The sequence below is a fragment of the Neovison vison genome, chromosome 10, assembly GCF_020171115.1.
Source record: "Neovison vison isolate M4711 chromosome 10, ASM_NN_V1, whole genome shotgun sequence".
Lineage (NCBI taxonomy): Eukaryota > Metazoa > Chordata > Mammalia > Carnivora > Mustelidae > Neogale > Neogale vison.
Window position 1 is genome coordinate 13,880,757 of NC_058100.1, and position 22,988 is coordinate 13,903,744.

At 34.9% G+C, this 22,988-nt stretch overlaps 1 protein-coding gene across 3 annotated transcripts in view; it reads right to left on the reverse strand.

Annotated features, from left to right (window-relative positions):
* The window catches only part of SPATA17 (spermatogenesis associated 17), a 178,718-nt gene that overhangs the window by 120,523 nt on the left and 35,207 nt on the right, over positions 1 to 22,988 (reverse strand). For all 3 annotated transcript variants that reach the window (XM_044266823.1, XM_044266824.1, XM_044266825.1), the window contains one exon: positions 18,960 to 19,063. In XM_044266823.1, the coding sequence (XP_044122758.1) occupies positions 18,960 to 19,063 (104 nt within the window). The remainder of the gene's footprint in view (positions 1 to 18,959; positions 19,064 to 22,988) is intronic.

Here is a 22,988-nt window from a genome sequence, read left to right on the forward strand (position 1 = left end):
GCCCCTGGGATCATGAACTGAGCCAAAGGCAGAGGCTTTAACCCACTGAGCCACCCAGGAGCCCCAATGCCTAATGTTTTCAATGGGAGTTTCACACTGAGATCTGCTAAGACTTTACATTCACTCTTTCACCTAACTCACATAAGCTCAGAGGTTATAAAATGTGTGAACTGGCCTTTCAGATAGTATCACAATATTACTGTAAATGTTTAATTATACACTTACTATAAAACATGAAACAATATATAAAGGAAGTAGTATATATTTTAAGAGAATCAGATTTTATCATTATTGAAAATCTAATCTGGCTCCTCAAAATTTATAATATTTAACTTAATTAACAAATATTTATGTACTAAGAAAGAACATATGGCCAATCTTCAAATAATTTATGCATTTATATACTTACTTATATACACATTTTTTAATGAGTACTCTATATCAAAAATAGGAAATGGGAAAATTTTCAGTAGTATTATAAAGATAAAACTTCCACATCTTAATGAGAAATGAGAAAATACCATAATCAAGGGTTAAAATAAAACTACTTTAAATAAGAAAATAGTCATGTATATAAATAATAATTTTAAAAAAAGGCTTTGTAAGTGTAAAACAACTTAGGCTCCACATCTTGAACAGAAGGTAAGATTTTAAAAAGTTAAGAAATGATACTTAAAGCATAAAATAATATCTAATACTGAGTGCTTATTAAAATAATTATGTATTGATTTCTAGGGAGATAGTGAATGTGTTCTTTTGCCTACAATCTATTTCCAAAGTCATAAATAAGAAGAAAAAGAAACAAAAATATAGGTGAAAACTAGGAATAGCCACAGTACCCATAATCAACTCAAGAGAGTAAGTAGGAATTGAATGAAAAAAGAATATTTAATTAAATTCATTTTCAATTAAATTTAGACCACAAATACAGGATATTTTCCTTAATCACAAAGTCAGTATAGTATGTGGGAAATAACTGAACAAGTCTGAGGAATCTAGTATGAGCTCCAACCAAGAGGGATAAAGATAGGAATAACCAGATGCAGGACTAAAGGAGAGAAATTGCAGCCAAGTAATTTCTTTTTTTGTTGATCAGAGCTTCTGACTGAGTTGAGACCAGATGGCAAATCTGGGCTAGAGGAGAATGAGGAAAAGTAGCCTGAGAGCTGCTGAATAAAATAAACCCAGAAAAGAAAAGAGTCTATGAGCAATGGAACTTCACATTGATCTTGCTTCATGAAATCAATATTCACAGTGACAGGAGGTCAATCAGGACTTGGAAGGACAGTGTCAAGAGCACAGTTTCCCATCGCTCCAGTTTACTCTCCACCCCGTCATCAGATTGTTGAATGACTGAATGAGAAAACAAACCAACAATACCTAGGTGAAGCACTAAAAAAAGTACAAGAATTCTGAAACCCAATTAAAAACTTCAGTAAAGTATAAAATTTTTTTGTTCAAAACATATTGCTTTCCTATATGTAAAAATAATAATAACAGAGAGACTGGAAAAACTGTGGAGTGAAAGGGCCATAAGCTCCCCTTGTCCCACAGATACAAGTAGATAACACTCATATCAGTGTAAATAAACCAGAAGATGACTTGAAGACTGGTACAAGAAACTCTACAACTAAAGGTAGAGTAAAGGCCACATCAAAGGGGGTAGGAAGGGCAGAGATGCAGTGGCGGGCTAAACAAACTCACCTTGGGAGGGAGGAAGCCACAAGCACAGAAAGGAGAGAGAAATAGACTATCACACCAGGGAACCTGCACAAAAAAGACAATCCCCATAAAAACCAGATTTGAAAGCAAGAGTTGCCCTTGTGAGTTCTTACAATTATTGGGACTGAAAGCCTGAAATATTAAAAATCAGCATGATGTAATGGGCACTGGGTATTATATAAGACTGATGGATCACTGACGTCTACCTCTGAAACTAAAAATACATTATATATTAATTAACTGAATTTAAATTTTAAAAAAGGCAAAACTTTAAAAACAAATAAAAATTTAAAAATGTAAAATTACAAAAATTAAAAAAAAATCATTGGGCTGGGTTCTGGGAGAGCCTGGAGGCTGTTGGAAGCGGAGTCCCCACCCTTAAAGCACTAACACAGAAAACAGCCTGACATACAGCTTAGAAGCATCAAGTTGGAAAACACCTAGGGCATATAAGAGGGAGAGTTATTTACTCAGAGCCTATCTGGGAAGGGATAGGTTCTCGGGGAAATTCCTCCAAAAACAAAGGAGCTGGCAGGCACCATTTCCCTCCCCCACCACCCAGCACAAATACAGGGCCACCTGATAGAACAAGCACAGCAGGCAGTCATGATGTAACTTGCTTATACCAAGCCCCATCCCCCTGGGCTTTATGGACCCTCCTCTTCCAGACAGAGCTTCTTCAGTCCCAGTGCTGCTGGTCCCCTCTCCCAGTAGACTACCACAAACTTTGCCAAAACCGTATCACCTGACCCACACATTTTGTGGGACCTTGGTCCTGGCAATTCCAGCAACAAGCCCCACAGAAGACCTATGCACCTGGTTAAAACTGTGTACCCCACCCATGTGTGCTGTGCAGGATCCAATGGCCCAGTCAGGTGGGATCTGCAGTGGCAGGTCTCACTTTGCAAGTGAACCAGTCAGCACCTTGTTAAGGCTGCACACCCTACCCAGGCCAGGAACCAAACACTGCCCACAACAGGCTGGGAGAGCCACTCTACACTACTGGACTGAAGGAAAAAGCAGCCAGACCACAGAACCAGGACACATGCAACATATATAAGAGAACCACCCCCCCAAGGTTTCCCCTAAGACGACCCACCTGGTTTTGGTAAACATAGTAAGAGGACCTCTTCTTCAGGTCACTACTCTTGAAAGCAGTACATATAGCTGACTTTCCAAACAGACTAAGAGTTAGATAAAATGAGAAGACATAGGAATATGTCCCAAATGAAAGACCAGGACAAAATTACAGCAAGAGACCCAAGGCAACAGATGTAAGTAATTTGCCTGATAGAGAATTTAAAGTAAAAATAGTTACTGGAATTGAGAAAAGAGTGGAGAACATAAGTGAGACCCTTACCAAAAGATAAAAAGAAACCAATAAGAGATGAAGAATAAGAGATGAAATTAAAATGCACTAGATGGAATAAATAGCAGGCTAGAGAAGCAGAAGAATGAATTAAATTAATCAATCCATTTTAAATTAATAATCCATTTAATTAATAAATTAATTAATCCATTACTCTGTACTCCATTAAAAATGGAGTACAGAGTAATGGAAAGTAATGAAGCTGGGAAAGTGACAAAGAAAAAAAATATGCAAAATGAGAATAGACTTAGGGAACTCATGACTCCATTAAGCCAATAACATTTGATTATAGGGATCTTAGAGGAAGAAGAGAAAGAAAGGGAGCAGAAAATTTATTGAAGAAATAATAGCCGAAAACTTCCCTAATCTAGGAAAGGAAAACAGATACCCAGATCCAGGAGGCAAGATATAGTAATCAAAACAGTATGGTACTGGCATCAGTGGGACAGAATAGAAAACCCAGAAATAAACCCACAATTACATGGTCAATTAATCTTCAGCAAAGGAGGCAAGAATATGCAACAGAAAAAAGATAGTCTCTTCAACAAATGCTGTTGGGAAAACTGTACAGCTACATGCGAAAGAATGAAATTGTACCACTTTCTTGCACCATACACAAAAATGAACACAAAATGGATTAAGGACCTTAAATGTGAGACATGAAACCTAAAAACCCTGCAAGAGAGCACAAGCAGTAACTTCTCTGACATTGTCCACAGCAACATCTTTCTATGTATGTCTCCTGAGGCAAGGGGAATAAAAATAACCTACATCAAAATAAAAAGCTTCTCTGCAATAAAGGAAGCAAACAACAAAAATTAAAAGGCAACCTACAGAATGGGAGAAGATATTTCAAATGGCATATCTGAAATAGGATTAGTATCCACAATATATAAAACTTACACCACCACCAAAAAAAAAAAGCACAAAAAACACCAATAATAACCCAATTAAAAAGGGCAGAAGACATGACAGACATTTCTCCAATGAAGATATCCAGATGGCCAACAGACATGTGAGAAGATGCTCAATATCACTTGTCATCAGGAAAATGCAAATCAAAACTACAATGACAGATCACCTTACACCTGTCAAAATAGTTGAAATCAAAAACTCAAAAAATAAGTGTTGACAAAGATGTGGAGGAAAAGGAACCCTCTTTGCACTGCTGGTGGGAATGTAAACTGGTGCAGCCACTGTGGGAGACAGTATGGACGTTCCCCAAAAAATTAAAAATAGAACTACCCTATGATCCAGTGATTGTACTATTGGGTATTTACCCAAAGAATATGAAAACACTAAGGGATACATGCACCTTATGTTTATAGCAACATAATTTACAACAGCCAAATTATGGAAGCAGCCAAGTGTAAATTAACAGATGAGTGAATAAAAAAGATGTGATACACCCACCACCCACACTCACTGGAATATTATATGGCCACAGAAAAGAAGGAAATCTTGTCATTTCCAATGACATGGATGGAGCTAGACTATTATGCTAAATGAAATAAGCCAGTCAGAGAAAGACAAATACCGTATGATTTCGCTCAGATGTGGAATTTAGGGGGGGAAAAAGGAATAAAGGGGGGAAAAAAAGAGAGAGAGAGACAAACCGAAGAAGCAGGCCTCTTATTAAGAAAATAATGAAGTTTCACTAATGAATATTTTAAAAGACCCACATAAATGAAGAGATATCTTTCCTTCCTTGACAAGATGACTCGAATTATGAAAGTATTATACCCTACTCTCTTCTACAAATTTAATTTAAATTGATTTCAAATCCCAATTTGATATTTTTTGAAACATGCCAAAATGATTTATAATTTAGTTGGAAGAAAATTAAGATGAAGTACCCATAGCATCTTCTGAAAAACAAAAGTAAATTGTAGATACTTAAGCAAAGTAATACTATACAGGATTACAAAAAGAGAGATAAATCAGATGGCCATCGATAGTCAAGAGATATACCTGAGCACATGTGGGACTTAGTATGTGATAAGATGACACTTAACAGTGAGAGATAATTGAATTATTTAATAAATGCTACTGTAATAACTTGTTAGTCATTTAAAAAAATCTTAAACTCAATTTTAAATTTACTCCTCATATTAAATAGATTTCACTGGATTCAATATTAAAAGTTATAAAAGAAACCTTACAATATCAAAAGAAATATGGGTGATTATTTTTAAAGTCATGCAAAGAAGAAATCAAAAAAGAAATTACTGATGCCCTCAAGGCAAAAGCAGCTTTGATTATAGACTTACATCTCTGAACACTCATCTTCTTTTATATTTTGGCTAATCAATTGTTTATTATGCTGATAGCTCTTTGATGCTTAGATATTATTATGAGGGTGGTTGGTCTGAATTAACTTAGCCATTATCAAGCAAGATAATATCCCAAATTCTGATACTTGTCTTGGGCTCACATACCTGCCAAGGTCTTGTGGTTATCTACAGCTAAGTCCCTAAACTTCAGAGCCACTGCTAATAAATTCATCAGTTTGAGATACGAAATCAGTTGGGTTTTACAATACCCAAAGTTCCTAATTCTAAGACACTCAAAAAATACACACTGTACAGAGGGTATCTCTTAGCTAAGCAGTACTACTTTCCGGCTCTGCTTGCAGACTAGCTATATCTAGTCCAAGTTCATCTACTTCTCACAGAAACTTGCTGGAAGAGACAACGTACACCAATATTGTGAAGTCTACCCACTATTTCAATTAATACCGAGGCCTCAATTGTTAATGACTTCATATCACATGGTACATAGAACAGATGGGATCTGAAAAAATATTTAACACCACATAATAATGGTTTTTAATCTGACATGAAATTGCCTCCAATAGTCAAATTCCCATTTAGTTCTATTACTTTTAATACTTTATTTCACTGGGCATGACCAAGTCATATGATACCACTACTGAAAGGAAGTCTAACAAGTTTTTTCTAGCCCCAGCAGCAGAAAAGGCATTTATAAGAGGATTGTAATGGGTTTTAAGTGAGCCTGCTGATGCTATATGCCACTGAGATATGACTGATACAACTTGAAATAAATCAAAATTACAAAGAGGCTGTTTTGATTAAAAAAAAAATAAAAACAACAACAACAAAAAAATCTCCAGATCAAATCTCCAGATCTACCACTACTTAGCTGTTTGACCCAAGTTACTTAAAACCTGAGTTTTAGGTTTTCATCTTTAAGATATGATAATATATATCCCCAAAGGAGTTTTGTATAGATAACATACAAAACATCATGCACACAATAGATGCTTAGTAAACAGAAATTACTGTGATTAGTCTATTTATTGAGTTCGTCATTGCTTATAATGTCTAAACCTGTTCATATGAATTTTAGCTTGATATTTATGACATTTATAATTATCACATAAAAGACTGATCTTCCTCTTATTGTTATCAAAAACACAGAATGCTACACCAAAAGAGAGAAATTTTTGAGGAGTCTATAATTAACTATTTCTTTTGTTTATGTTTTATAATATTTAAGTTACCACTCAGTTATAATTCTTTTTGTCTACATTGTGCATATATCTAAAGAGGGAGTTATCAAGCATGTGTCCAGTATTGATAGACTAAATATAATCCAGACTTTATCGCTTACATTATTAGTATTTTCCCATTTTAATTGACTTTAAAATGAAGTTAGTGAAACTTTTGAAGAAACCATATGTGATAGCACAAGAAAGACGAATACCAACACTACTCTATAGGTTTTTACTCTAGCAGTTCCTCCTTTGATTTTGGGGGCTGCACATATTACCAGTCTGAGAAGACATGCTGATTTCCTTCACGTTTCTATCTCTTCGTTAATTAAAGCACAATTAGAAATGTACTTCCTAGGGGCACCTGGGTGGCTCAGTCATTAAGCATCTGCCTTCAGCTCAGGTCATGATCTCAGGGTCTTGGGATCAAGCCCCACATCAGGCTCCCCGCTCAGTGGGAAGTCTGCTTCTCCCTCTCCTAATCCCCCTGCTTGTGTTCCCTCTCTCGCCGAGTCTCTCTATGTCAAATAAAGAAATAAAATGTTTTTAAAAAAGAAAGAACTGTACTTCCTAGATAGTTTAATGTATTAAGTTTTTAACTCCAGAGAACTAGAAATCTATTTAGTACTGTGTTTCCCTGATATGCAATGTTAAGTGATTGCAATGCTCTTCAGTTTTGTCATTAGCTTAATGCCTTTGTTGACTCTGTATGGTTTTATACCAGAGAAAGATTACTTAAAGACTATAATGGTGGTCATATTGAGCATCCTCGGTAACTATTATAAGGATGAAAGATAATGTTCAAATCTTTTGAATTGAGTTTCCTAGAAACGACATGAATATTCATAAAAATCACTCAACTTTTTTTTTTGCTTTTCCTTGAAAACAAATGCAAACCAGCAGACTACAAAGACAGCATTGAACACAAATATTGATACAAATATTTTGAAACAGCATGCTGTTAGCTGTGAGTTCTAAATGATGACCATCTTCACTGCAAACACTGATAGTTTAATAGGAAACGTGAGAAAGAGAACTTTAGAAACTAAGAATTTCTCAGAGTTCAGCTGAAAGTTATTCACATAAAAATATAAGGCAAATAAGAGAACGTCAGTTTTCAATATGCCAAGTTATGGGTATTTCAGAATAACCACAGAAACGAGGCACACAGCACAGTCCATGCGAATATGGATTTCAATGGATCAATGGATTTCAGAATAACCACAGAAATGAGGCACACAGCACAGTCCATGTGAATATGGCAGAGCTGCACAGGGATCCTGAAGGAACTAGATGCTGTTCTCTTACATGTGTTATCTCATCAGCACTATTCAGATCATAAAAAGTCAAAAAAGCATTTTAAAAGCTGTTCCTTCTGTGATTTAGTATTTTGGCAAGCATGTCAATGAATCTAAGAATTCATAAATCTAATATTAAATTTAGAATAATGGTCTTCTTAATGATAAATCCATTAGTCATTCTTCTCCAAAATTATGAAGGACCAATTTAGTGATCTGAGGAGATGTTGCCACCTGCAAAAACTTTTTTCTATCTATGGGAATGCAAGGCAGCCTTTATATATATATTTCAGGAATATATATTTCAATAATACATTTAGTATTAAAATATTTTTAAAATTTATATTTCAGGAATATATATTTCAGGAATATATATTTCAATAATACATTTAGTATTAAAATATTTTTAAAATTTCATGACAGACTTAGAGAGCTTTTAACTTTAGATTAATTAAAGGTTGTAAATATGTAATTATAATATATACACATATACAAAATTCTTGATTTACATGGATTATCATATCCATCTTAGTTATGGTAAGTGATAATTTTTTTAAGATTTTATTTTATTTATTTAACACAGAGAGAGATAGATCACAAGTAGGCAGAGAGGCGGGCAGAGGGGGAGGGAGAAGCAGGCTCCCTGCTGAGCAGAGAGCTAGAATTGGGGCTTGATCCCAGGACCCTGAGATCCTGATCCTATTAAACTGAGCTGAAGGCAGAGGCTTAACCCACTGAGCCACCCAGGCACCCCGGTAAGTGATAATTTTATACCATATACTTTTCTGTGAATCCCTTATGACATAGATTAGTCTCATTTAAATTACCCTAGCACCTTTATGGAATTTGAAGTACTTTAAGTTTTGAGGTAAATAAATATATAGATTTGTGTCTTTTAAACATATGCCATGTTAAACAAGTGATCCCAGATTTAAAGAGAATTAGAAATCTTCTAGTTTGTCATCAACTTCAGAAATCCTTTCTACACAAGTCCTGACATTGTAGATGAATCCTGTCAGAGGTTTTATACTTCCTAAGTCAGCCTATTACTGAATAGCTCTAATTATTGGAAATATGCTTTTCACATTGAACTAACTTGCCTCAATTTTTTTCCCTTTTTAAAAATGCAGAACATAATGGTTCTTTAAAATCTGAAGACAGATTTCATGCCTTACTTTGAGCTTCTGTGTTCCAGTCTTGACCAACTCATCATGATTTCCACATCTCTTATATTCCAGGTTGCTTTCTGCTGGATGTCGATTTTTTTGTCAATGTTCACCGAAAATAGTGGCATCCAGAATTTAACTATGCAACAAATGTAGTCCAGCTGAGAAACTTTAACTTCCTAAGATCTTTCTATCATTTTGTATTAGTTCTACATACACAGAAAGGAGGTAAGACATTGGAAAATGCACTATCCTTGACATCATAAGATGCAGAATCTCATCTCCATTCTACTATGATGTAGCAGTTTAACCATGAGGTACATATCTACAACAGCCACACACTTTTGCTTCTTTAGCACATATACATAGGGAATGCCAGCATTCACGCTTCAATTTCTTAGGTAAGGGATTAAGGTTGTGCTCTGAAGAAACTGAGAGAAAATACATGGGACTTAGAGTACAGTACCTTGTGGGTATGAGGCACATGAAATTTTCTCTTACCCTACACCCAATGGCAGTGACAACATCTACTCCCTCAGTAGAACAACAGAAGTTTCTCTGGAGAAACTAAATAGCCTAAAAGAAACTAAATAACCTCCACATACTGGCATCTGGGCATTGACTAGCAAAAGGTATTAGCTCCCTGACTTACCACCTTAAAAGCAATGAAACCTACCAGTCAACAAAATCTTCAATTTATGTACACATTGAAATTGGTGTTTCAATTTTTCACATTCATGTATAAATGAACACACACACACACACACACACACACACCAGTTGTATAAGGATAGATTCTAGTATAATGGGAAAATGCAAATAGTCAACTTAAAGGGAAAAAAAAAAAAAAAAACCACTGTGGAGGAAATTCAGAACACAGAGACGGAATAAAACTTAAACTCTAAACTTTCATTACCAATGCTGATTATTTTTCATTTGCTACCCCCAATTCATTCTACATACTTCTGTGAGCCGTGACCTGCACTGTGACCAAAAAGGCGAAGCCCTACCACCTCTATCATTTAGGCTAGTTTTCAGCTGGATTTAATCCAACAGAAGACTGAAGTTTAGGAGGAAGAAATTGAGGGTATTTTTACCTCATTTCCCTCTCCCCTTTGATGCCACACACCTCTGGAAACAGCTGCATTCCTCTACAAGTACAGATCATGGCCAGAGGTGGAGGTTGTAAACTTCCCCTTGGCTCTCACTATAACCATTAATGCTATTTCTTTGCCTTAACTCTTTGACCCTGGCAGTAGCAACATCCTACTGTTGCCAGTCTGTTGCTAAAACATCCTTTGCTGCACTCTTAACCCTGCACATTATCTCTGATCTCATCCTTTCATTTAACTTTCTTTATTCAAAAAACAAACTCTGCGGTGGGTTCTGCTTCCTGCCAAGACCCTAACTTCTCTGGTACTTTTAGAGAAATATGATAAAGTTCATTAACAAAATAGTAACTGAATGATATAAAAGAAGAAATTATCCAAATGGTAGAAATATTTAATGAAAGTTAAAAATTATTGCTGAAATAAAAATTTTAGTAGGGTAGAAAGGAAGTCTCTCACAAATATACAAAGGACAAAGGCCCAAGGTGAAGGGAATGGGGGCAGAAAGGTTTAAGAGACTTAGCACATTACTTCTGGAGGTCCAACAGCCAACCAAGAAGAACCATGTGAAGAAAGAATAGAAGGAAATAAAAGTGAAGAAATTATTTCAGAAATAATATAAGAAAATATCTTAGAAATAAAGGATACATTGACTGCTCAAACAATGGAGGCAAAATACTTACATAAGTCCTAATTCTGAAAAATTTCAAAAGTTCCAGAAGAAAAAATTCAAAACAATCTGCAATGCCTATAAAAATGGACCAGTTAATCCACCAACATGATCATACCAATGTCATACCTTCCTCAGCCAGTGATTGAGAATGGGAAGTGGAGGTACACCTCCTAAGTACACTTCCTACACTATCCTAAGGCAGGATAATGCTGGCAAGACAGCAGACTCTTCCAAAGGGTAACTGGCTTGAAGAGAGCCCATCAGCCTTTCTTGAAAATGTACTGCAGTCCCAATCTCTTCCCAATCTTCTTTCTCTTTTTCTTTTCGTAGGTGTCAGACTTATATTGTAGACTAAAGGTCTTCCCCCACCTTTGCCTGCTGCTTCTCCTGATTACACTTTTTACAGATCTAATTCCATCTTAGTATTTGCTTTTGGTACACTAGAACTAACAAATGTTGAAAAAAAAATAGATCATTTTCAAAGGAAGAAGAAACAGGCAAGTAAGCAGTTAGCAATTTTGAATGCTGGAAAACAACACGGCAGTGTCTTCAAAACTCTGAGGGCAAATGATCTGCGACTGAGAATGTTTTACCCAGACAAGCTACTAATCAAGTTTGAGGATAGAATAAGACACTTTTAAAAGCAAGTAAAAACTCTTGAAACTCTCTTCCATGCACGTTATGATAGCAGTTGCTCCAGAAAAACAAGAAAATAAATCATAAAAAGAGAACACAGGTCCACAAAACAGTTGAGTTCAGCCCAAGAGAAAGAAAGTTAAGAGATGTCTCCTCAAGAAATCTCCATCATATCAAAAGAAAATGCAGTCTGGAGCAGGATGATAGAGAGGTCAAAGAGGATAAGCTCCAGAGGAAAAGGGACTTACTAGATTTCCTGATAGGATAGAGTACTGGGAAATAATCAATGGTAGATATAATTTGCAGATAGGGCAAGACGAAAATATAAGGAAAATAGAAATTAATTTAAAAAATGGAATAAGGTAAATATATTCATCCTGCATTAATTGCCTTTGTAAAAAATCTCTGCTTCTATAATCATGATAATGTAAACACTGATACCGATTTCTCTGAAAATAGATGGAAGTGGAGATGGGAAGAATATGAGTTAAACCCTCATCTACCATATGTGAAAGTAATGTAAAAGATCCTAAGATGTAAAATCAGACAGTATTAGATAAGCATATAATTTAGAAACATTTGGTATAAAAAGAAATAGCTAAAAGAAAAAAATGGTCACCACTAGGGACATAATAAGGGTATGGCAAAGCAATTCTTTTATCTATTATAAACATTTGGTAAAAAGTAATATATATATAATAATATGCCTGTATTCTGTTAACATATATTCCTTTTCATTATTTTTTAAAAGAATTTATTTATTTATTTGAGGGACAGACAGAGAGACAGTGCCAGGTGAGAAGAGCAGGGGGAGAAGGACACGAAGACTCCTTACTGAGCATCTCCATCACAGGGTCATGAGACTGAAAGCCCACTGTTGGGCTCCATGCTGGATGTGAAACCTGTTTAGGATTCACTCTCTCCCCCCTCCGTACTCCTCGTCCCCTCATGATACAAATAAATAAATAAATAAATAAATAACTTCTGGATTAAAAAAAAAAAGATGTTTGTGTATTCATTACTGCATTTTCCCCAACTTTGTTCTATGTTCCATTCTTTGCTTTTCCTTCCAGTTCTCTGAAAGATAATTTTTAGCCATGGTTTAATGTCACAAAAATACTGATGATTTTTTTTTAAGATTTTATTTGGGGTGCCTGGGTGGCTCAGTTCATTAGGTGACTGCCTACAGCTCAGGTCACAATCCTAGAGTCCTGGGATTGAGTCCTGCATCGGGCTCCCAGCTCAGTGGGGAATCTGCTTCTCCCCCTGACTCTCCCCCTTCTCATACTCTTTCTCTCATTCTCTCTCTCTCAAATAAATAAAATCTTTAAAAAAACAACAAAAAATACATTTCACTTATTTATTTGAGAGAAAGAGAGACAGAGTGCCAGTGGAGCAGGAGAAGGAGAAGCAGGTAGGCAGAAGCAGAATCCCCCCTGAGCAGGGTCTCCTTTGCTGGGTTTAATCCTGAGACTCCAGGATCATGACCTGAGCCTAAGGCAGACTGCTTAACCAACTGAGCCAACCAGGCACCCCCAAAATACTGATGATTTAGATTATACTCAGCAATTAATGTTTCTACAAATTCTTCTAAAATACACAAGGTAATTCATGAAATTTTGTTTGTTTACTTTGAATTAAAAATAGCCCCATAAAACCGAATGTTATTCTTATAACACCATAGGAAAGTGTATCTACAAATATTAGCTCTTATTCCTTGATAGTAATAACTGTTATTTGTTGAGTATCAATTATATGCCCAGTGCTTCACATACTCCATGCCTCACAAATATTCTGCAAAGTAAATACTGCTGTTTTGATGCACAGATGAAGAAACCCAATTTCTGTAAGATTAAGTAACTAGTTCAAGTTCACACAACTAGAAAATGGCAGAACCATGACTCGTCCACATCAATCTCATTTCAAAGTCAATGTTCCTAGCTATTCATGTCTTACACTTGTTAAATTAAAGCTTTCATGAAGTACCCAGGAGAAACGGAAACATGTTTCCACATAAAAACTTGTATATAAATGTTCACAGCATCATTATTCATAATAGCCCAAAAGTGGAAACAACGCAAATGTCCATCAAATGATAAACAGGTAAATAATATGTGGTTTATCCATAGAATGAAATATTAATTAGCAAGAAAAAGGAGTATAGTACTCTTATATACTACAGCATGAATGAACTTGTAAAACAAAGGGCCAAACATCAGTCACAAAAACCACATTGTAAGATTCAATTTCTATGAAATGTACACAACAGGCAAGCCTATAGAGATAAAAAATAGATTAGTGGTTGCCAATAGCTGAGCAGGCTGGGAAGAATGGGAGTGGGTCACTGCTAAAGAACATACGGTTTCTTTTTAAGGTAATGAAAATGTTTTAGATTGATTGTGGTGGTGGCTGCACAACTTTGTGAATATATCAACCACTATAGAGTAGTGCACTTTAAATGGATGAACCATATGGTATATGAATTCTATCTCAATAAAGTTGTTACAATAAAATAAAATAAATACATCTTTTAAAAAAATCTCTCAAGATACATGAAAAGATAGGTAAAGAAAAATATCCATAATAGCCAAACCATGGTATACAAAATCAACATGCTGGAAAACTTCAATTCACTTTGATGAATGACAAATTTACATTCTACAGCACTATTGTTTGTAAGGTATTAACAACCAAAAAATACAATGAAGCATTAAACTTGGGGGAATATATTACTTCCAGCTTAAATTTCTGTCAAAAAAGTCAGTTTTCTGCACTTCAAGCTAATAATGTTTTATTAATGCTACCAATCTATAACTCTGTAGCTAATTTTTAATTTCATTATATAATTTTCTTATTCATAACCTGGGGCAGTTTTTGCAGATCAGGCTAGATATTATACTTGTCTACCAAGTGCAAACTCAGCCTCAAATTAATCAATTCCATTTATCTTTGTGATAGGTCCACTCTTGGTTATAAAAATATATTCTTATATAATTATACATAATTTCTTTTACTATTAACTATATAATAAACTATTTCCATTAATAAAAGAGCAGATAAAATAAAGACCAATGTTGTCTGGTATCCTACATAATTCAAATCAAACATATTCTGATATAGAACGTACTTTGCTAACTTTTTGTACTGAAAATTATTTTACCCTGTCCAAAGACAGAAGAATGCACTAGATCTTCTATTGTCTCTTTGAAACTCAGAAACTATACATTTAATCCCTGCTGGTATAAGTAATCAGGATATATCATAATTGTTTGATACAATATTAAAGTTTGAAACAGAATCTTGAGAAAACAGCACCTAAAAATATTGCCATAAGTAAATGTGAAGTAACTTTTATCTAAGACAAAACGCTTAAAAGCAACGTGTTTATTGAACAAACTCTATATGCATGTCACTGAGTGTTGAAACTATCTTGCAAGATGGCTACCAGTAATTCCCACTGTAATATTCATCCTTCGTGTAATTCCCTTGCTTTAAGTGTGGGATGGACCCAATCTCTTGCTTCAAATGAACAGAATGTAGCAAAATAGAAGAAATGTCCCTTTTGACATTAGGTTATCAAAAGAATGTGGTTTCAGAATCCACAGTCTCTCATGATTCACCTCCCCTTCAAACAATCTGAGGGGTTTGAAGTGGCGGGGGGGGGGGTGGGAGGTCGGGGTACCAGGTGGTGGGTATTAGAGAGGGCATGGATTGCATGGAGCACTGGGTGTGGTGAAAAAATAATGATACTGTTATGCTGAAAATAAATAAATGAAAAAAAATGCCTATTCAAGGTGATGTCTTGAATGTTTAGCACCCTAGATATTCATTTTTTTATATAATCACAAGTTTCATATTAAAATATTCATTATTAAAATGAAAAATTAAAAAAAAAAAGAATGTGGTTTCCATCCTTGTGTTTTCTTATGTCCCCTTTTCACTTACTCATTTCCATGTTGTAAGCTGCCCTACAGGGAAGCCTACTTGGCAAGAAACCAAGGGAATCAAGTGCAACAGCCAGAATAATGGAGACCTGCATCAGTGAGGCTTCTCCCCAGCTGAGCTTTCACATAAGACCGCAGCGATGGCTGACCGCAGGGCTGCAACTTCTGAGAGACCTTAGCCTAGGCACAAAGCACCTCCCAGATTCTTGGCTGACAAAGTGATGAGCTAATAATTGTGTACTGTTTTAAGCTGTTTCTAGTAGATTAGAGTCCTGATTCCAATGATTCCCAAAGAAAAACAGAATAAAGAAATGTGAAGAAATAACCCAAACAAATGTGTTATATATGTTCTTCTATGAGAAGGAAAATAACACTATCTCAGTAAAATTATGACTCTAAAGATGCTTTTAATAATCACTAGACTATTTAAAAATAAATATTATGAAAAATACCATCAAATGTGCATGCCAAAGCACAAATGTAATCATGCCCGTCACTCTTCTTAAAAGAGAAGTCTACCCCAATGTTCTTTAACATGGTCCAAAATGCACTGTTATGATATGTTTCCTACTACACTGCCTGGATTTATCTTTAACTCAACCTTCTATCATCTTCCTTGCATCAACCTCTGTGAGATTTCCTGTGCTAATGTCTTAATTTCTGCACAAGCTTCATGGCTCAGCTTCGCAGCCTCTGAGAAATGTCCCTAATCTCAGACTCCCACTCTTACTCTGACTAACACCTATCTTTGCCTTAGATGTTCTGCTTCTGTGTTTCCTCTATAGTACTCCGTAGCACGCTTCCATTACATTTATAAAACTGCATATGCAACAGAAAGGAAAACAGACTGTGATTTATATTAGAAAGTAAACTACGTATTTCCAATTTTGAGATAGTGGAATAGATATGTCTCTACCCCTTCTTCTCTTAAACTTCCATACAATAAGAAAGGCAGTAAGAAAATAAAAGGAATGGGGCACCTGGGTGGCTCAGTGGGTTAAGCCGCTGCCTTTGGCTCAGGTCATGATCTCAGGGTCCTGGGATCAAGTCCCGCATCGGGCTCTCTGCTCAGCAGGGAGCCTGCTTCCTCCTCTCTCTCTCTCTGCCTGCCTCTCTGCCAACTTGTGATCTCTCTCTGTCAAATAAATAAATAAAATCTTTAAAAAAAAAAAAGAAAATAAAAGGAAACCCTATCATTGGTAAAATCAGAAACACTCACAAGTAATATATGAAGAAGGGCCACCAAGCGTAGTTAAAATTCAACCAGGATTAGAGATGGCATGGAGACAAGAGATCTTAAGATGCACATCTCAGAGAGAGGTGCATAATTCTTAAAAATATCTGGCATACTTAGGGAAAAACAACAATGCCCTCCTTGGTCAGAAGAATATTGTAGAGCAAAACTTGACTGTGGCAGACTTCCTGAACTACACCACCCGACTGGCAGGGGACATAGAACTAAATGAGGAAATGCACAGGAATGCTATCTTTGTTATAGATCTACAAGAGGAGAGTGTAAAAGCAGTAAGAACAATAAAAGCTAAACCCGTTCACATACATAGAGACACACACGTTATCTGTAAGGCTATATTTTGAGCCAAGAAGGCCTCCTAACACTCCCAGAGCACTACTTTGGCCCTTCCTCAACACTGTCTTTTTACAACACCCAATTCCAAAACTCTAGAAATTTTTCCAATTCCAAAACCCTAGAAATTTCTTCAAAGTGGTTAAGTGTCTTTCAGCATGCTAATGAGAGGACTGGTGCATGCTCATGGGGCCGGCTACCAGGAGAGTCAATCATGTGATTAGAAGGTTGTGACTCTAAGCTCCACCCCAGTTCACTTCCAACATACCTGAAGGGGAGAGAGGCTGGAAGTTGAGGTAATCACTAATGGTCAAAGATTTAATCAATCATACCTAACTAAGGAAGCCTCCATAAAACCCCCTGAACTTAAGAGAATTCAGATGGAGACGCTAGGAGGATGGCCTGACCGCCCTATCTTCTGCACTATGCGTCTCTTCCACCTGGCTGTTTCTGAGTTGTATCCTTTTGTAATAAGCCAGTAATCTAGTAAACAAGCTGTATTCCTGAGTTCTTGAGCAGTTCTAGCAAACGACTGATCTTGAGGAGGAGATCCTAGGAATCTCTGAGTCAGCCTTTCACATACTTGTCTCTTTGAGAACCTTCCACTACCAGTGATGGGCTAGGGTGAAGCAAGAGAGGCCTCTCCAGTGTACAATTTAAGGATGCCCTTTTGGGGTTGTAAAAGTGCAGGGTTGGCACCTGCATGGCCCTGCCAGTTAACACCTCTTCAACTTTTGTGCCTTAAGAGCCTCATTTATCCCACCTTAGTCCTTGCCCTGCTCAAATTCCCTTTCTTGCATATTCTGCTAGCTCTTTCCTCTAGATCAGCTCAAGCCTGTCATTTGCAGAAAGCCAGCCCATCTCCAGGACTTTGGATTTCTTAAGGAAGAAATTAAATAGCAGTCCCCTGGCATCCACATTTCTGAGTTTTCCAGCTTCCCCAACTGACAAAATCCTGCTGCAACACTTCCAGAGCTTTATTTTGGTTTCCAAAGAAATCAACCTTACAAATACCCGACATTTAATCTCCAAAGACCAGATCCTATGTACACATCACATATGTACACATATTACCTATCACATATGTACACATATGTGGGAAATTTAAAAGTTAGAAAAATCAGTTTTCAGATATTTCTTATAGTATATGTAACTTTAGGGTCTCAGGCAAAAATCTTATTTTAACAATTTATTGTGCAATTGTTCTTTTTAGTTCAAAGAATTTTAAGAGTAAAATAAGATAAGGTATGTGGGGAAAACACTAAAATGACTACATAAACGGCAACTGTTACTATTTCTTTTTTTATCTATACATATTAAAAGCATATGGTCACTTATATGTTATTAGAACAGGCTTGTAACAAAAGGGAAAAATATGTATTTGAAGTCATGTGAAAATTTACACATAGAGCTTTGGTCAAGTTGACTGAAGAGTGTTACAATAGCTTTACTTTACATAAATCTACAGAAGACACAACCCTATGATCTAAATCCAGGTGCTTCTATGTATTCAAAGAAAAAAAAAGCTGATAGTAAATAGTCCATTTTAATTATGTTCTGTAATATTTTCTCCTTTGAGAGGCAAGTTCTTACTATTGATCATATTTCTCAAAATGCACCTGAGGCTTATCATACTTTAAATCTTCATCTATGGAATCATTTTACAGATAAATCCATCTCAAAATGAGATAATGCTAACCAAAACTATTTTGCATAGAATCGGAGAGGCCTACTGAACACATAAATAATCTCATTTATAGTAAAAAACACAATATATTTAAAAATATGACAACAATAAATTTTAAGGTAAACAGAATCATCTCTATCTTGCCAATAAATTTCTATCTAAAATATCACTGAGTTCTAACAAGTATTCCTAAGTATGGTAATGATCAACATCTATAACGTAACCTTTTTGAAATTGTCACTAGTAGAATACTCACCTAATTGCATCGTTGGTCTCTGAAACAGCTCTCAGGTACTCCTTCAAATAAAAATAATTAAAGCAATATTTCCGAATCCTATAGCCTCGCCATCGTCTTTGAATCTATTGAAGTAAATAAAAAGATAAAATATGCCAGTGAGCATTTTTAGTGAAACATTAACAGTTCTTCAAAATTAAGGCAGTGATGGATGATAACTCACATCAAATAAAGTCTTAGGCTTTCCAACTAATATAACAGTATAGATAGGTGCAAATGTATTGTACTCAGATTTATTATAAAATATCATAAAGATAAAACATACTTAAAGGTTATTAGATTTTTAAAAATTTATACTTTTTCACAAACACTAAATGTGAAATTAACTACAGAACAAATAAAAATTTGATTTATCAATCTCTACCACTTCCACTTCCTTCCTGAACCGATTTTTTATTTTTCATAAACCACTGACTTGAAGATTATATTTGGTCTCATTAAAATCAATTTTCAAATGGGCTTTTAAAATTTGGTGGTTTCAAAATCTTTAAACAAAATGTTGTCTTATATCTTCATCATGACATTTTAGTACTTAATAATAATAATAGCTAACATTTATTGTTTTATTATGTATAAGGCACTATTCTAAGAGTTTTGCATATATTAATCTTTATTTTTTTAATTTTTTAAAGATTGTATTTATTTATTTGACAGACAGAGATCACAAGCAGGCAGAGAGGCAGGCAGAGAGAAAGGGGGAAACAGACTCCCTGCTGAGCAGAGAGCCCAATGCGGGGCTCGATCCCAGAACACTGGGATCATGACCTGAGCCGAAGGCAGAGGCTTTAACCCACTGAGCCCAATATTAATCTTTCGAATACTCCTATGAGAAATATTCTTATCATCTTATTTACAGATGAGAAAACTGCTAAAAAAGAGAAATTTCCTTATAATTATATAGCCATTGGTGATGAATCCAGGAATTACATTAGGACTTCAGTAACCATCTTCTAAGCCATTAAAATACAGAACTGGGAATACAGTGAAATGCAATTTTCAATGGACAAACATTTCTATTGAAAGCATCTATGTTTTTTTAGATGGGAGAAGTATGGGGGGGTCTCAAAGAACAAACTTATGTGGGTTACTTCATGCCTTATTATGCTCTAGTAGTCCTGAGAAATCAATCTCTTTCCATTTTATCTTTGCTAATATAATCTCTATTAGAAAACCCAAAACAAAAACATAGTAATGCCTAGATTTTACTTTTGTGGAAAACAACAACAACAACAACAAAAAAAAATAACTCCTTTAAAGAAGTAAAGGAAGACAAAACAGCAAAAGATGAAAAAAATATTAACCTCACATGAAGATTTAACTTCATTCCCTAAAATTTTATGGCAGTGTACATGTATTTTTGGATATGAAGTCCTTCCAATATTTTTTACAGTTAGCTAAGCTAGGAATATACACCTTCTCTAAACATTTTTTTTAAATAGCAAAGGGTGATTAATATAGACACTCTTCACTTGTCCATTGTGCTTTATCCCAAAAGCCAATTCTTTTTACACTAGATACGTTGAGCCTAAAATTTTTTATAACTTGAATGCTGGATCTGTAAGAAAATACAGGGAAAATGCTTTACTTGTATTCTCCCATATTTTACCATATTTTAAAGCATGACCATTTAAAAGGTATTTTACAATCTGAGATACAGAACGTGAAAATTCTGAAGAACTGTTTTAGTTAATCTCCCACCATGAGAATGACAAAAATCACTGAAGATATGCAAAATAGCTTGTAAGCACAATGAAATCAGAGATAATTCTAGAAAGTAACACCAAGTAGAAAAGCATGGTAGTGTAACAATGTTATAAAATGCATCTTTCCAAATATTTTTCAAATGATCTTTAGAAATTCATTAAATAAGAAAAAAAATTTTTTCTAAAGGTGTATACTCATTTTAGAAACTATTTCCCCCATTCAACCAAACTGTATTAAAGATGATAAAGAAAGATGAGGAACTAATACAAACCACTTTCCTAATGAAAAGAATAATCAGTTGGAATATGTGTATGTATATAAATCATACATGCAAATAAGTGGATATTTTCCTGGCTCATCTAATTTAATCATTAGAGTATCATTTTGAGGTAGAGATTATTATTAGTCTCATTGATAGAAGGGGACACTGATATTTAGGTTAAATCATTGCTTTGGTCATAGAGCTGGTGGGATGACTTCAAATATTATACCATACTTCTACTGCATGTACAGTCATACAATAAAAGAAGCGAACACTTTCAGACAAAGTATGTACAGAAAATTCATCATCAGCAATAGAAGTGATTTAGGAAGAATGGGAAAATATCAGCATATCAAATAGTATTAAGGTAGGAACTACTTGTAACATGAAAACATCATTAAAATCTAAATAAAACAGGATTCAATGTGCCAGAAAACATAAAAGATGCATGCTGGAGTACTGAGAAGGAAAAAGGAAAGATGTTTCATGATTAGATCACATTAGAGTGGTGTGTATGCCCATTCTGAGAAAAGAAGTCTGAAAGGACAAAACTGAAACTGAATCCATGTGAACAGGAAGGACACCTAAAGAAGCAGCACAAACCACTCCACAGAGTACATAATTGGTGTGTTCTCCAGGGGATCTTCTAATATCCGAACTCCATAGACATCTACCCAAAGGCAGGCTAAAAGTCCTTTTCAAGAAAAATCCTTTTATTCAGACTGGTATTAAACGGTATTAAGGCACATACTAAGCAAATGATGGTTAAAGTAACAAATTAAAACTCACCCACATTAATAATATTGATTGATAATCAATCTATCTCTAAATGGTTTTGCTAGAGGTGAGTAGTTAAAAGAAGAAAGAATCTGGGTGTTTGACCAAGTGAAGATGCTACCATCCAGTGAAGTGAAGAAGGATCTAAAATTTATTGAGCTCATGAATGTGTCAGGTATACATTAACTGCTTTAATTCTCATGATAATCTTAAAGTATGTGTATGTGTTTCTTCATTTAAAGATACAATTTTCCTATGCTATAAGGAGTCCAGTTTATCTAATCCCTAACTGATATAAGATAGAATACAGTGGAGATTCTACTATACTTTCTCTTATAAGAACAAATGACATCTTCAATTTTGCCTAAATTTCCTGTTGATATTCCATTATAGTGAATCAACTTTCAATTAAAAAAAAAAGTTCTTTCAAGAGGCAAGATGACTTTTCAATAACATTTCTTCTTAATTTCAAGGTGAATGGGTTATGACTTCAAAAAAAAAAAAAAGACTAGTATTCATGTCCTTCAAAGTAATTAGCAACTTTCAGAAGTGATTGGTATAAAACAATTATTGTCATTGATCAGCTCTGAATAGATAATTTTAAACAAAGTCATTGTGTGCTCAGCAGATTACAGCTTGTTAACGGGCAAGTTCTAAATGACCTCTTAAGCTAGTCAAATCAATGATGCATATTCCTCATTAAGTAACATCAAAATGTAAGTGGTCTTATAAATAATGTTTATTTTAAGCACTAAAACAAATGGCAAAACCTTGATATACCAAAAGCCATCTGTTCATAGAAAAGATTTCCCCTCCATTGGTTTACATTTATTCCTCAAAATTCATAGTAACATTACTGTTATCAAAAGAAAAAAAAAAGTCTTCTCACCTAAAATTAAAATGAAGACATGAAAAACAAAATTTCTATTAACTGATAATAACCTACCTAGTATCAATGGTCTAAATGTATTTGAGCATACAAACAGAATCTTACTTATAACTATGCTCTTATTTATTAGAATGCTCAACATTCTTGATTATACAGTAAGCATACAAAAGTAGGTTTACTAAATTTTCAAAGGTATTTAAAAAACAGTAACATCAAAATTTCATACTAGGTTTCACTGAATTATGATGTCAAAAACATACAGATAAATGGAAATCTTAACCAGATATTTCTAACTAACATAAGGTTCTGGATAATCATTCCATATGCAATTTCTTCCCTTCAATATCATTTCCCCACT